This window comes from Delphinapterus leucas, chromosome 10 (genome assembly GCF_059928025.1).
Source record: "Delphinapterus leucas isolate spDelLeu-1000000601 "Yukka" chromosome 10, BTC_Dleu_Yukka2, whole genome shotgun sequence".
Taxonomy (NCBI): domain Eukaryota; kingdom Metazoa; phylum Chordata; class Mammalia; order Artiodactyla; family Monodontidae; genus Delphinapterus; species Delphinapterus leucas.
In genome coordinates this window covers 38,658,888-38,675,806 of record NC_143138.1, presented here as the reverse complement: position 1 = coordinate 38,675,806, position 16,919 = coordinate 38,658,888, and the positions used below count along the sequence as shown (strand labels likewise).

Sequence of the window (16,919 nt, the reverse complement as noted above, 5' to 3'; positions counted from 1 at the left end):
ATTTATTGGCTGTGTTGAGTCTTCTTTGCTGCACTCAAGCTTTCTCTAGTTGTGGCGAGCGGGGGCTACTCTTCGTTGTGGTGCGTGGGCTTCTCATTGCACTGGCTTCTCTTGTTGCAGAGCACGGGCTCTAGGCGCGCAGGCTTCAGTAGTTGTGGCTCACAGGCTCTAGAGCGCAGGCTCAGTAGTTGTGGCACACGGGCTTAGTTTCTCCGCGGCATGTGGGATCTTCCCAGACCAGGGCTCGAACCTGTGTCCCCTGCATTGGCAGGCGGATTCTTAACCACTGTGCCACCAGGGAAGCCCTGAAGGTTGTTTTGAAGGATGGGTAGTATTTGGAGCATTTCTAGAAAGGGAACTTTTTAGGTAACAGGAGAAAACATAACTAAGAGAATTAGATATGAGATGGACTGCCCTGACAAGGGTAGTATCTCAGATAGGGTGAACCCAATTGTGGTTTTCATTCTGGTTGTGTTTCAGAATCACTTGTGGAGCTTTTAAACATACAGATGCTTGGGTCCTACCCCCAGAAATTAAGAGTAAGGTCTGGAGTAGGGTTAAGGCAACTGCAGTTTTCTAGGCAATAGAGAGCTAGTTACAGTTTCTTGAGTTGTAAAGTAGGGAGGGAAAGTATTTTAAAATTGGTTTGATTGGAGTGTTACAGAATGGATTGGAGGAAGCAAATATATTGGTTTGTAAAAGTCTCTAGTAATTTATGTGCGTATCTCTTTAATCTGACTCCCCGGCTAGGTTTCTCAATTCCTTGAGGTCAGGAACTATCTGCTTCGGTATGTATTTACTGATCTTGCATTATGTTCCTGAAGATAAACAGATAAATAAACTATAGCTTCTGCTCTCCTTCAAAGTCTAAATTGGGAAACAAATATATATAGGAATACCTTTTTTTTCAGTTTAGTGTCTAAAGAATTGGCTACATTATGTTTCTGATTGTAGTAGTTCCTAGATCCTATCCATTAACTGCTGAATAAATGTGCATTTTAACTTGAAAGGAAACGATATTTTAGTTTTCCGTAACATGACAACAAATGATCAAGGATTTGGGTCCTTGGTTATATTTTAATAACCTGCCCTATCTTACTGTTATTTCAGAAATATACTCAACCTCAAATTTGAGAGTAAGAGATCTAAAAATATATGTTGAGAATTTACTATGTGATGAACCCCATGCTGGAAGCTGATCATGAAAGTATTATATAATAGCACATTCATTTCCACTTGGAACATTTACTACTTGTCTTTTATAGTTCATAAAGTACTTATACATAATTATCTTATGTGAGCCTCAAAACAGCATTGTAAGATAAGCAGAGCTAGTGACACCCCCATTTTATTGATCTGGAAACAGGCTCGTAGAAGCTTTGGCCAAGATCACTTGCTAGGAAGTTCCAGAACCAAAGCTAGAACTGAAATCTTTTGACTACTGGTTTACTTTTTTCTATGTCAGACTGCCTATGTTTATGCTTAACAGAATTTTTTGAGATCAGATCATCGAAATACTGCAAACAGAGACCATTCACTAGGATGTAAAAGTAGCTTTGTTAAGTGGAATTTCAGAGGTTTTTTTTCTAGAGCAATAAAAAAGTACTTCTCTAGTGTTACCAAAAGTAAGCAAGATATTTTCCAGTGTTTTGATTTTTAAAAATCAAGTTGCTAAAAATAATGATATGAAAATTATTTGATACTCCTCCCTTAAAGAGGTGGTGCTTTAATTCTCCTCCCCTTGAGTGAAGACTGTATTTAGTAACTCACTTCTCTAAAGTATAGACTGTGGCAGGAATGATGGAGTGTGACTTCTGCGGGTAGGTCATAAAAGACATTGTGACTTTTGCTTTGGTCTTTGTCTGAGATCATCTGCTCTAGGGCAGTTTCTCAGCCTCGGTACTATTGGCATTTGGGGGTCAGAGAATTCTTTGTTTTGAAGGATATTTAGCAGTAACCTTGGCCTTTACCCACCATTTCCACTAGCAACACTCCCTCCATCGCCACCACACACTCCCAGTTGTCTTAGACCTTGTCAGATGTCCTCTGAGGAGTAAAATTGCCGCGTTGAGAACCATAGGGCTGCTACATTGAGAAGACACTGAAGCAGCCCTGTGGAGAGGGACACATTTCAAAGAACTGAGGCCTGCCAACACCGAGTGAGTGAACCATCTTAGAAGTGGATCCTGCAGCCTCAGTCAAGCCTTCAGATGACTCTAGCTTGACCAACATCTTGACTGCAACTTCAGGAAAAACCATGAGCCAGAACCACCCAGCTAGGCTGCTCCTGAATTCCTGACCCAGAGAAACTGAGATACTAAATCTTGTTTAAGGCACCAAATTTGAGGGTAATTTATTATCTAGTGATAGATAATTAATACTCTTAAGTGTTACTATAAAAATATATATGTGTGTTTGTGTATATATATATATGTGTGTGTGTATAGATATATAGATAGATATGTCATATAAGATGGAGAGTCACAGACATAGCAAAACCCAAAAGTTGTGAAGTCATGTCAATGCCTGTTATGTACATCTCTAGTCATGATCATAGCATATATTTGTAGGGTGCTTTTCTGGATATGAAGGCTATGAACACTATTACTGTACAAGACTTTTTTTTTTTTTTGCGGTACGCAGGCCTCTCACTGTTGTGGCCTCTCCTGTTGCGGAGCACAGGCTCCGGACACGTAGGCTCAGTGGCCATGGCTCACGGGCCTATCCACTCCACAGCATGTGGGATCCTCCCGGACCGGGGCACGAACCCGTGTCCCCTGCATCGGCAGGCAGACTCTCAACCACTGTGCCACCAGGGAAGCCCTGTACAAGACTTTTAATTGTAGCAGCAAGGCAAAGTTGATTGATGGTAATACTAAATAGTTACAATGTAATATATATGTTTAGTCTGTTCAGTATTTCAGATTTGCTTGAAAGGAGTTAAAATTATTTAATGATAACTTCCAAAACATTTGTTATTGAAATTTTCAAACACATAAAAGTAGAGAAGATATAAACCCATGGTGGGAACATTCTAATGAGGCTTTGGAAAGTAATCCCCTTTAAAAGAAATGAAATAATCCATGTGTAATATTTTTGCATTCAATATGGGATAACTGTTGCTCTTGATGCAGATACATACTTCACATTTGCAATCAAAGATATATGTTAACTGACACCACTGCAGCTTTTAAAGCTTCAGTGAAGAAATTATTACAAAATAATTTCTACAAATTTCTATAAATTTCTGCAAATCTTAACAAAATTATTCTTCAGACGGAGCTTTCAGCAAATGAATATTAAGTGCATTTTAATCGCAAATGGTTTGGGATTTTTAGATTGTATGCCTAAGTGAATTTCTACATTGTTTGAATGTTAGTTTCCATCAGCCTAGTAAAAATGGAAGCAGTTTGTGAAAAACATTTTTGTTCCAGTAGTTTAGAAGCTTTTGCAGCAGGAATTGGATCAGATTAGTTAGGAATGGCAAGTATTAGCATATATGTTGCCATTCCCTGAGTGCCAGCCCCGTGGTTAATGTCCCTAATAAATCCTATCACAAATACATTTTTCTATCTGAATGAGATTTTCATGAAAATACTGAATTTGCCTAAAAGTTCTTGAACTGTAAGTTTCTGCAAGGCAAGGTAAGTGATCAATTAAATGACTCTTTTTTCCATTCCAGGCTGCTTCTCTATTGGTAAGGTTTTTCATGTGTCATTTGTGTTTTTTTTAACCTCTGAGAAGAATTTTTAGAAACTGAAAAGCTGGGGATTGGTCATATTGCACGTACTTGTAACAACTGTATTAATAACATCTGATTTTCTTCCTATCAATATGAAAGTGTTATTGTAAGAAACTGAATTCCATTTTTAAATACTATATATAGTGCAAGTAGATCATTTTGTGATTTATTTTAAAAATGAAAGTGTAAGGTAGACATTCAAACAAGATATTTGAGAGTTAGTAAAAGGTATTTAAAGAGAGCTAACAATGTTTCAAATGGTAAGAGTTTTTAAAGTCAACTTTAAGTCCCTTGCTACTCTAAAGAATATTTTTGAAGTTCTCAAATTAAAACTTGAGTTATTGTTTTTGCATAAAGTTGCCTTTATTTTCATGACATTGTTTCCAAAATGGAGGGGCAGAGCATAAGCATCAAAAGTACGGTGGCACTTTCACATTTGTCTGAATTTAGAAGAAAGAAAAAGTAGGTTTCTGTAGTAGAGAGAGATGTGCTGAAAAATATTTCCAATATGGTATTTGCTAATATTTTTGTCAAGTTGTTATAGGTAAAGAGAAAGTTCAAAGTTAGTCATGTGAATTACTTAGTTATTTAGAAACTCTTGAAAACTGTTATCAATTAACCTGAATTCAATTGGAAAAAAGCCTCAAATTATATGGGGAAGAGATGTCATCTCTTTGCAAATTATTTATCTCCATGTAGATATTTTAATGAATTCAATGTATTAATGACAATTTGTTAATTCAGTGTAACTACGGATTTTAATATATTTAAATATTTCCATTGGGACTTCCCTGGTGGCACAGTGGTTAAGAATCCGCCTGCCAATGCAGGGGACATGGGTTCAAGCCCTACTCTGGGAAGCTCCCACATGCCACGGAGGAACTAAGCCTGTGCACCACAACTGCTGAGCCTGCGTGCCACAACTAATGAAGCCCACGTGCCTAGAGCCTGTGCTCTCCAACAAGAGAAGCCACTGCAACGAGAAGCCCGCTCACTGCATCTAGAGAAAACCCACAGGCAGCAGCAAAGACCCAAGGCGGCCAAAAATTTAAATAAATAAATAAAGTTTTTTTTAAAAATGTTTCCATTAATTTCCAAAAATACGTAAAATTGTGTTGTCTTCTTAACCATTATTGACCGTTCATTTTTCCTTAACATCATTCAAGGATTAGAGAAGTTGTCTGTGACCATTAAAAGAAATTATAAAATCGTTTATGATTCCCACAAATTACTCAGATACTTGCCAGGTGATTGCTCATTCTTCATTTTGTTGGGGAAAACCCAAATTGTTTTTTGAGGAAAATCCTGATGCAGACATTTATACTCTCATGCTCTGTGGACATGGGCAGTTGTCCTGGTTAGGCAGCATGTCACTTTTCTTAAGACGTTGTCTCTCTTCCTTTGCTCACTCAGCATGTTGACCTGCCTTTGCCTTGCAACACAGACACTCTCCAAGCCAGGTTCCAGGCATGGAGCATAAGTACAAAGTCCCTGTGTCTCTATATCTATCAAAAGCTCAGTTGATGGAAATCATCTTTGGAGGATTGTCTGAGGAATATGGATCTTATTATCTATTTTTCTAGAAACACTTAAGATTTCCTCTTGGATTAAGTAAGTCTGTCAGAGAGCAGTGTGCTGTGCTGTTTTGTCCTCTCCTCCCTGCCTTTGCTAATGAACTGTATTTTGGCCTTATGAAACAGTCTCCACTGATGGATGCTCTAAGTAAAGAACCATCTGAAACCCACTATTATAATTGTGTAAGGATGTTGCTTAGGACATTTTTACCACATTATACAGTGTCTCCTTCATAAACATACACAGGAGGAACTCTTCTCAGGTGTTATTACAAGAATAATTATGCCTCTCTTCAGTTCTCTGAGTACCTGGTTTGTTTTTATTATATGGTTCCTATGATTCATGTCTTAACTGGTGGTATTCTCTTTGTGATGGCTTTAGTGGGCTCAGAGCCAAATTTGGGGCCCACCTCTAACAGGTATTTAGAAAGGACCTCACAATAAACATTTGCACTAACCTCACCCATACATAATTTCTTATTTATCTTGTTTATTTTTCCCCTAGTCATTTATTCTTATGTCAGGTTGTATGTATATAGTTCTAGGCTACTTTAAATCCATTGTGAAATAAAGCAGGGTATATGTAAGTAAATTTAGAATTAAACAAAATTAGGATATTAAGAACCTAGTAAGCCACTATTTTTTCAGGGAGAGGAGAGGCAGGTATGAATGTATAACAAAACATTTAATTTTATTTAATGAATATTATTTTGTCCTAGGCACTGGATTCACAGTCAACAGTAGATACATGATGATGACAGTCTAATATTATAATATGTTTTTAATGAATTTTATATTTCTCCCTTTAATTTTTTTTTACCATAGCAATGTTTTTTATAAAGTATGAATTAATTTTAGAACTTTATGAGTTTACAATTGGGAGAAAAACTTATTGAGCAGTGTGTCCTGGATTTTATTCAGTTGTTTGGAGAACCTGATTTTCATAAAGGTAATTCCATGTTATGATGTTGCTCATGAAAACACAGTTTTATTTGTAGTTACAGTTTTTTAAATGTGATTAAGAGGAATCTTCCCAACTGTAATACTAGTAAGTGTAATAATAAAGGCAAGCCAGTAGCTGGGGTTGTCCTTATCTCAGGCTGCTTGGCATCCTGGAAAAAGAGCCCTGAAATTAGACAGATCTGAGTCTGAATCCCACTGCATATGAGTTATATGCCATTCAGTGAGTTGTTAATGTTTCTGACCATTAGTTTCTTATTTTGGAAAGTAAATATAACTATCTCACAAAGTTATGAGGATTGAATGAAATGTTTCCCAAATAATATGTGGTATGATCAGGTATTCAGTAACTTGAATTTCTTCTCCTCTGAGTGTTCAGTTGGTTTTATCAGATGATCTTTAAAAAATTATTAGGAATTTCTGCTTTGGGTAAATACAATGTTCAATTTAGGATGAAATATGTGGTTTCCTCTTTCTCCAAATATTGCTTTGATTAGTGATAGAACAGGTTAGGTCAGAGCAAGTTAAATGCTTAAAGAGGTGGGGGAGGGAATGGATCATATGTTCTTTGCTTCAGCAACTTTTGCCATAAGGATTACTAACTAACAGAGCAGTTTCTCTGAACAATTCCTGTTTGCTCTCTCCTGTAAGTAAAGTATATTTTAAAAGGTGGGAATATGTGTCCTTTGAAGTAGAAATTATTAGTCTCTTCTAAGGAAGTCATGCAATTATGGAAGAAGCATTGTGAGTGAAGATGTCCATTGTAGTAGTGTTTGTATTATTTGTGTATGTGAATGAATGGAATAGCTTATAAGGCCCATCAATAAGAGAATGAGTAGTTTGTGGTTCAGATATTTTTGAAATTGTTGTGAATGATTGTTTAGTAAAATAGAAAATTCTTATGGCTTAGGTAAGGTGGGTACAAATTTATTTATATACTCTGAGTATAGCTGTGTAAGGATCATTCGAAGGAAATATACCTGTCAGTAGTGGTTTTATGAAAGTTAGAAAGCATGCCTCTTTTTGTTTGTTTTAGGGTAACAGAAAAGCACAGATGATTTATGCTTCTGACTTTACTAATAACCTTGTTAAAAGATATAAGCTCATTTTTTTAAAAAGTCAGGGGATAGAAAAATATACATTAAAAAGCAAAAGTGTTAAAAGTCCTGAGTATATTAGACGTTTATTCTCTGCTTATGTGTACATATCTGAATGAGTGTACATATTTTTCCCCCACAGATGGGGATAATTCTTTACTTCTGAAACTTGTTCTCTTTTCCATCAGCAGTATAACAAGTACATATTAGTATGTGGAAGGTCTTGTTAATGGCTGCAGTATATGGTACATGAGAATGTACCATAGTTTAAACTCTGCTGTATTGGATATTAAGGTAGTTTCTAGTTTTGTTCTTGTGAACTGGCTGCAATGAACATTTATGTATTTTGAACCCAACTTATATATTTTTATATTTTTAAACCCAACTTACATATTTTTGAACCCAACTTTTTAAAAAGTGTAATAGTTGCACTGTATTATGGGCATTCTTTGCTTTCATGTATGTTTCATCATCCCAGTTAGATGGTTACGTTCTTTGATATCAGGTACTATGTTTAATGTTTCTTTTGTATCCACAAAGAATCTCGTGAAGGAGATTTTTCAGTAAATGCTTAGGAAGTGATATTTTGGTATTTGTGAGTTATTACATCATTGACTCCTTTATAGTGTTTTAGAGTCATAGTATAACTTTAGGGATTAAAAACTCCCCCTTGATAAAGTAATGTATATTGAGTGAAAGTTATTTCTTATGAAATACTTTTCATTAATATTATCCTGAGTTCAATGTAAGATCACAGGAAAAACTTTCCTTATGAAATGCAATTAATTATAGTGGGACGCATTTTAGAAAAGAAACAGAGTCCATACGATTAGAATATATTTAAAATGGACTGAACTGGTGGCTAGGTTGAACTTGCTTTTATGTTATGGTTAAAGAGTTCATGTTTGAAACACATCACTTGGATTTGAATCCCAGCCCTGCCATTTCTGTCTGTGTGGGCACATTAGTTAACCTCTCGGTGCCTCAGTTCTCTCATCTGTAAAATGGGAATAATAATAATGTCTTCTTATAAAGTTGTGATAAAGATGTTCATTCATGTAAAGATTAAAACCAATGCCTAACAATAATACTCAACACACATGTAAGTTTTTAACATTAATATCAGTTTTTTGTTGGATGCTATTGAATTTATAAGAATTGAGGGCCAAATGATAAAGTTGAAGTTTTTCTTTCATACTTCATTTTATACTTTTGTAAAGCAGTTATTGAGAATGGGCCACATGCCAGGCATTAAGCTAAGTCCTATGGAATACAATACTGAATAAAACAGAAGACACTTCCTGCCCTCAAGGTGCTTATGATGAGTGGAAAACGCAGACATTATTATGTCTAATATTTGAAATATTTGAGCTTTACCATGGCCAGGCCCTTTGCTAAACCTACTGCAAAAATTATCACATTTAATCCTAACAAACATCGGACAGATTAGATATAAACGTTATCCTCATTTTATATATGAGGCCGAGAGAATTTAATTAACCTCCTCAAGGTTATATAACTACTAACTGGCAGAACTGGAATTAAAATCCAGAGTCTAATACCAAAGCCCCAGTCCTTATTTAACCACTCTGCTGGGTGGTAAATAAACATACAGTAATAAATTGTGATTATTGGGGTCTGTAGAGTACTGATTAATCCTAGCTTGCCTTTTGCTTAATAGATAGGAGTCAAATAGAGATAAAAATATGTACTTTATTACTGGAAAGCTAGCACGGAGAATGACTTGGACAGGTGGCTCAAGTGGGCGTCTTCTTTCTTCTCCCCTGAATTGAACTTGCACACTCAGTTGCAGGCATGTCAGCTAGAAACCCGATGGCATTCCTTGCTCCAAGAGGCCCCAGCAAGCTTCCCAGCAGAGGAGAGGGGAAAATACTCAGCCTGCGGGTAGGCAGGCAGACTCTGAGGTGAAGAGCTGAAGAGGATGGGTCACACAGGAGGCCAGGAAATTGGACGTGCCCTCCACCTGGATGCTGAAGTTGCCAGGAATGATGACAGAAGTTGGGAGGGGCGAGAGACTTTAAGATAGGACTTTAAGATGGAAAATTCCAGGTCAGTGGATAACAGCAACAGAGAGGGAGAGATGTTCGTGAGCAGGAGCTTGTGTAAATCAAAGGGAAAGTTATGGTCTGGAAGTGGAAACAGTTGGCAAGGAGGACATCTACGCCACCTGCTAGCCGTGAGGTACGTGGGATATGAGAGTGAGAATCCACTCTAATGGCATGGCTACAAGAGAAGTAGTGTCTTCAAGGTACAGCCTGGTTTCAATTAAAGCAAGGAGATGGGGGAAAGTTCAGAAGTGAAGATTTACAGGAGTTTATTACAAATTGGGAGTTGAAGAGCAAGGACATAGGGTAAGGATTTGGGAGCGAAGGGAGGGGAACTTCTGGAGCCAGAGTCATATGGGAAAGAGAGTTTGGTGAGAATAGATGATCCGAAAGCCTTGGATGTACCCATTAGAGACTGGAGATAAACAGGAGGATGAGACATGATAGAATTAACCCAGTCTCTAAAAATAATTAGAATACACATCATTTCTTGCTGTAGATGTCCTGTATGATCTTGCCTCTGCCTGTATCTCTAACCTCATTCTTTTCCTCGCTCCCCTTGCTCCTCGTTTCTTTTGTCACTCCAGCATACCATATTTTTTCTGCCTCTGTTTTATTTTTCCTTTCTTTGCACTTGCTTTTCTGAGAGGCAGCATAGGAAAATAGTTAATAGTGTGAGCTCTGGATCCAGACTTCCTGCACTGTCACTCTCTAGCTTTGTGACTGTGGGCAAGTTACTTATACTCTCTTGTGCTTCAGTTTCCTTATCTGTCAACTGGGGAATGATAATAAAGACTCACTAAATGTTAATAATATTTTTTCTTCTGCTTGAGGCTCTTTTCCACTGTATCTTTACATGGTTGCTACTTTCTTATCATTCACTTCCCTCAGCTCAAATGTACTTCCTCAGACATCCTAGCTAATGTAGCATAACTCCACCAGCTTTCTGTCGCTCTTTATCCCGTTATTCTATTTTACTTATTCATAGCATTCATCACTGTGTGAGATTTATTTTATTATTCTGCTCTTCCCCTCTCCCCCCATCCCCTGAGGTCAGGGATATGTTGACTTATTCCCGACTGTACCTCAGCTTCTAGAAAGTGACAAATACTTTGTAGGTGCTCAAGAAATTTTTTTGCCAGCTCATTGTCCTGAAAACATGGTGGTTTCCAAGGCCTCTGATCAGGCAGCATTTGGTGGCAAGGTGACACTGAGGCCTAGGCCAAGAAGACAGAATCCAGCTCTTTGTGTACCAATCTGTTGGCTCATCTAGATCAGGTGGCTGCTGCTTTTGTGTTATTGGGACATAGCTACATTCATTTAGAAATGTACTATCTGCTGCATTCCAGTTCCAAGCACAGAGTTGAGTAGTTGAGACAGAGACCCTAAGCCTCACAAAGTCTAAAATACTTACTACACAGCCCTTCACGGAAAAAGTTTGCTGATCCTTGATTTAGATGCATAGAAAAAAAGACAAGAAGGAAACACCAAAAATAATTAATAGATTACTTTGGATAGTGGGATTATATGTCATTTTAATTTTTATCTTTATACTTTTAAAATTTGTTAGAGACCCATTTAATTTGGAAATGAAATAGCCTTATAAATACTGATTTTAATATATTTAGAGAACATTTAATGATGAGCTTTTTATGTTTTTTTTTTTCCTTAGTGCTGCTTTTGACACAAAAACTGGGTTACGTGTTGCAGTGAAGAAGCTGTCCAGACCATTTCAGTCCATTATTCATGCCAAAAGGACCTACAGAGAACTGCGGTTACTTAAACATATGAAACATGAAAATGTAAGTTAATAATTCAAGGCAGGATAAATTCTGCTGTTTAATAGACTGGAAAAAATTGTGTTTTAATTACTGCGAATGGAAATGCATTAGAGTACATCAAACTTGGACCGTCCTTGTACTGGGGTGTTAGTGACCACTGCGTTATGTCAGGTAGATACTCAAAGCCTTGGGATGAAATCGGTGCATCTTCCTGGAGTTTCACTTTTACTTAAAGATTTTTAGAGGAAAAGCATATAAAATTTTTTTTAATAAAAATGAATATTGTGGGCTTCCCTGGTGGCGCAGTGGTTGAGAGTCCGCCTGCCGATGCAGGGGACACGGGTTCGTGCCCCAGTCCGGGAAGATCCCACATGCCGCGGAGCGGCTGGGCCCATGAGCCATGGCCGCTGAGCCTGCACGTCCGGAGCCTGTGCTCCGCAACGGGAGAGGCCACAACAGTGAGAGGCCCGCGTACTGAAAAAAAAAAAAAGAATATTGTGAGATAAAACACAACTCACAAGGATTTTTAACAGAAAATATTACAAAGAAGTTTCGTATTCTCTACTTGGTTTACTTAAGACTATATTATCAGAATATGGGAATCCATGGTATTTTGTGTTGTTATGGGTTTCTTCAGTGGAGAAGTTTGAGGAAGAGTGCCTTATCAGAGATGGGTATTATTTTCTGGATAATTTAATATAATTTTTTCCTTTTAATTTTTAAAAGACAGCTTTTCTAGATTCAGGGATTTTAACAAATGTGACAAAGACATTGTTTAAGTTAAATATAACGTTTCCTTGTCTATAAGTTTGGACATTTGAGAACAATGCTGTCCTGCAAAGGAGTGCTTAAAAATCCTAATAGCATAAATAAATGGATGCAGTTGGAATATTAACTGAAAGTGAAAAAACAATTGACTGAGGACACTTATTTTCCTGAATTTCAAAATCAAGTTAGAAAGGGTTTATGTGATTGCTGTATGAAAGGAACTGTAAAATTTGTACCATTGTAGAAACAATGGCCATAGAGATTTTAGAACTATTTGACCCTATTGGTGGTTACTGTGTAGAAAAAAAATTCAATTTTTCAGTTTATTACTTGGCTATTAAGATATTTTTCTGTTTCAGTATATTACTTGGCTATTAAGATATTTTTCTGTTTCAGTAATTGAACTCTTTTTTCTTCATAGTAAGAAAAAATTGTATTAAAATACATTTGTTTCACAAAGTACAAATTTCTTCTAAATTGAGAGCATTGTGACTTAAATTTGGAATTTAAGCTGTTGTAATCACAGCTGCAGCTTATTTATTTTCATGTTTTAATTGCATACTATTGAGAACGTCCTGTTTTCCACAGATTATCTCCATTCCTAGGTAATTTTTATATGAGCATCCATGTGCAAACTTGAGTTTTTAAAAAGTTCAGTGCAGAGCTGCAGCCTTCCTAATCAGTGACATGTTTATAAGAAGTTGAGATATGTGGAGAAAGCTGGCAGGAGAATCTTTATTCCGAAGTCTGCATAAAATCAAGGTGGTCTGGCAACTTAACTGATGGGTTTACATTTGGCTTTTATCACAGTTGAGTGTGTATGCTGTTTTTCATTACACGTTAATAAATGTGACAAAGATACTGTCATAGCTTTTTAAGAATACTTTGAAAATGGAATGCAAGCCAAACATTTATGGAACCCCAAAGCACCTCCAGGAGGCCCCAGGATCCCACTGATGTTGTCTGTGCTAATTTAAGAACATCTACTGTAGAAGATTACCAGCACTGTAATTTATTGTTCTGCTTTATTTCATAGTCAATTTGAGCCAATGTTTAGGGCAAAAATTATTTTGGGATATCTGAATCCATGCCTTGGCTTTTCTAGTGATCATTGCAACAACCTTATTTAGTATGCTATATTTTAATTTTCCATAATGAGATACTTTGAAATATGTCTTACATGATATTGGGCTGGTTGCATTTGAGCCATTCTGTATTTGTAGACATGAAGAGGCCACAGTGATGGGATACAATTGTTTTAATTTAGGAAAGGCTATGCGAATTTAAAGAGGACTGACCGTATTAGGAAAACAGGATTTTAATTTATCTAAATTGTTTTATAAGCAGTTTGCTTAATAGCAGTCTTTTTTATATTAAAATGTTTAGGTTTTCACTGTATCGATGTAGAGGGTCACCTGTATTTAGATGGTGATTTGTTGTTTGAACAAAAGGAGGCAGATGGCTGAATGTTCATAGTTCTCCATTCTGTTGGCAAATGTTTGAAGAGGGACTGGGAAGGGGCCAAAAGACTTTGACTAAATGTAGAAAAATTCCAGAATTTCAGTCTATTCTACAAACGCTTGTTAGGTATGTACAGTGTAAAAGTATTTTTACCAGGTGAAGAACCAAGACTTCCAAGTAAGTTTAATCGAGGATTTTAAGAGGAATTCCTCTCCTTTATCTTCTCTTCCTCTTTTTCTTTCTTTCTCTTTAATGACTGTTTTGGGCCACTGTCTAACTTTGAGCTAGCTGCCTTGACTCCAAAGACAGCAGCAGCAGCAACTTAAAACTCGTGAAAAAGTTAAGTAAGGATTGGTAGCAAATAGAATTTTTAGGTGCCAGAATGCACATGTGATCTTTTACACAAAAATGCCTCTGACTTAAAATCCGTAGTTCATTTTATTTCTTTTATTAGTGATCATGAATGACAGATATGTAATTTTCATATGGGTTATAGGAGCTGGGGGATGTTACTCTCTGAACAAATTTACCTGGCCCATTCCTGACTGAATTTTTGACCTTGATCTCATTGACATCTGGTCTAAGGAAAGATTAAAAGGAAGCAGCTGGCTAGCTGCATCCTTTTGCTGTCTGAGTAGGTACTGTACAGTTAAGGGCCTGGAGAGCTATACATTAAAAAAAACTTTTAATGATTAAGGGACTCCTTTCATAAATTTTATTTGGGAGCCTTAGAGTTAATCTTACCATGATAGAACAAGTGGTTGTTTTGGTGTGTTTGTGTTAAATACATTAAATATTGTCTTTGACTGGTTACTGACTTAGAAAGTGTTTTGTGAGTGTGTACCAATTTAATAAAGATATATTACTTCTGTTTGTCATTGTAGGACAGTCATCAGAGATATTTGCTGATTATTTATACTATAACCGTCTTTTCTAAATATTTAATTCCTGGGTTACTTTCTAAAGCGTCTGAAATCATAATGGCAGAAGGAGTAAGGAAATAGGCTAAAATATGACAAATTAAAAATAAATTTCCATTTAAGAAATGAGAAATGAATCGATTATGAAATGTTCCCCAAATCTATTTTAATGCTGGGAAACTTTTGTTTTACAGTATTTTCCTTATGATTAATACTCCATAAATAGGATTAATAGAGAAGGGATATTTGTAAAAGCCCACAAAAAATTAAAAATACTTTGATGTAACGTGAGTGGCTTTAATGTCATAAAATGTGTCCCTTTTAAGGAAATTAAAACTTGATAGAGTATTTGCTAATATGCTTTGTTCTATTATTTTTTTCCAAATTAGTCATTGTGCTTCTTGCAGCCATACTTTTTAATCATTTGAATAATTGAATTTAGCTTTATATGTCATGTTTTGTTACTGGAAGTAGCTGCTTCAAATAGTTTGTTTCTGTGATTTGTATTTTACAATTCATTATAAAGCTCTGAAGTTTCTGGTCACGATTTATTTTGGTAATCCACAGCTGGTCAGTCTACATAATCTTCCCCAAACTACTATGAAAATAAGCAATGATATACACGTGTCTTTCATCTGAGGAAAATGAGGCTCAGAGAAGATATTTTTATTTATGTAACAAATATTAATTGAACTGCTGTGTGCCCGGCAACATCCCATGTTTTGGGGTTATTGGAATGTAAAAGAAAGAAGCTCATGGGTCTAAGAAGTCACAGATTGATTGAGGGTTCAGATTTACAGCTGTTTGATTCTAAATACCTATTGTGTTTTCAGATTGAAATGGGAGTTTTTATTTAAAATGCTTGGACTTGTTTCACTTTAGTGTGTTTGAGATAACCCTTGCATGAATAATCCTGTGTAAATTGGATCTCTAGTAGTTTAATTTTATTTTGATCTGAGGATATTTTCAAAGCCACAATTCAAATAATGTAAAACAATGTAAATTGTTTTAAAGTTTTCTTGTTGAGAAGATGGGGCATCTCAAATAACAAGAATCAGTGATTAGAAAATATTGGAGCAGGTGAATAAAATTGGCTTCTAGGTCTCAGCTATCAGAAGTACAAGAGGGTGTAGGGGGTAGTAATCAAAAGACCAGAGGTTGGGACTTCCCTGGTGGCGCAGTGGTTAAGAATCCGCCTGCCAATGCAGGGGACACTGGTTTGAGCCCTGGTCCAGGAAGATCCCACATGCCACGGAGCAACTAAGCCCGTGCGCCACAACTACTGAGCCTGCACCCTAGAGCCCATGAGCCACAACTACTGAGCCCACGTGCCACAACTACTGAAGCCCGTGTGCCTAGAGCCCATGCTTCGCAACAAGAGAAGCCACTGCAATGAGAAGCCCGTGCACCACAACAAAGAGTAGCCCCCACTCACTGCAACTAGAGAAAGTCTGCACAGCAGTGAGGACCCAACGCAGCCCAAAATTAATTAATTAATTAATTTTTTAAAAGACCAGAGGTCTTAAGCCAGGACTGTATCAAACTCAAGGAGAACAATTATGATTTAGATGGGAAAGGAAAAAGAAAATGATTTGACTTAATTTAAAGCACTATTCAGAGCTATTATAAGGTCATAGATAACACTATTGGTGGGATGTAAGTTGGCCTCATCTTTATGGAGGACAGTTTGACAGTATTAAGATCCTTAAGCATATTGATGTCCTTTGATCTTGTAATTCTATTTCTTGAAATTTATTCTCTGGAAGAAAATGCAAGGTGTATATATGCACGCATGCACGCATATGCACATATACTTGCAGTGTTCCTTAAGTGTCCAAAGATAGGAACTTGGTTTTATTATGGTATATACAAATGGTAGAACATATTATTGAAAAACATTTGAGGACATGAGAAGAGTCATTATTTGTTAAGTGACAAGACAGGATATAAAACTGTATGCATAGTATAACCCTGATTTAATTTATGTACATCAGAAAAATCAAAGAAAGTATCTCAAAATGTTAATGATAGTTGTAACCAGTAGTACAATTAGAGGTAATTTTCATTTTCTTGTGTACGGTTGTCTGGATAAGGAGATGATGGATAACTGTACCTTTCCTTTGCAATAAGATGCAAAGACTTGAAAAGCTATTCTTCTTGAATTCCAAGGTCTTTTTTTAGTTTGTTTCCCTCTCACTGTTGTGGCCTCTCCCGTTGCGGAGCACAGGCTCTGGACGCTCAGGCTCAGTGGCCATGGCTCACGGGCCCAGCCGCTCTGCGGCATGAGGGATCCTCCCAGACCGGGGCACGAACCCGTGTCCCCTGCATCGGCAGGCGGACTCTCAACCACTGCGCCACCAGGGAAGCCCTGAAATTGCTTTTAGAAGTTGATATTTGTGTGGGGGTTTTTAGGGTTGTTTTTTTTTTTTTGTCTTATAAATTTATTTATTTATTTATGGCTGAGCTGGGTCTTTGTTGCTGCATGCGGGCTTTCTCTAGTTGCGGCGAGTGGGGGCTACTCTTTGTTGCGGAGCACAGGCTCTAGGTGTG

General features: G+C 36.9%; 1 protein-coding gene across 8 annotated transcripts in view; it reads left to right on the top strand.

The window, feature by feature from the left end:
• The window catches only part of MAPK14 (mitogen-activated protein kinase 14), a 72,445-nt gene that overhangs the window by 10,375 nt on the left and 45,151 nt on the right, over positions 1-16,919 (top strand). For 3 of the 8 annotated variants that reach the window (XM_089918851.1, XM_022581741.3, XM_022581740.3), the window contains exon 2: positions 11,112-11,241. In XM_089918851.1, coding sequence (XP_089774977.1) covers positions 11,112-11,241 — 130 coding nt within the window. Of the gene's footprint in view, positions 1-6,277; positions 9,576-11,111; positions 11,242-16,919 lie in introns of those variants that run through there. The other 5 variants (XR_016394644.1, XM_089918848.1, XM_089918850.1 and 2 more) reach the window with 4 other exon arrangements.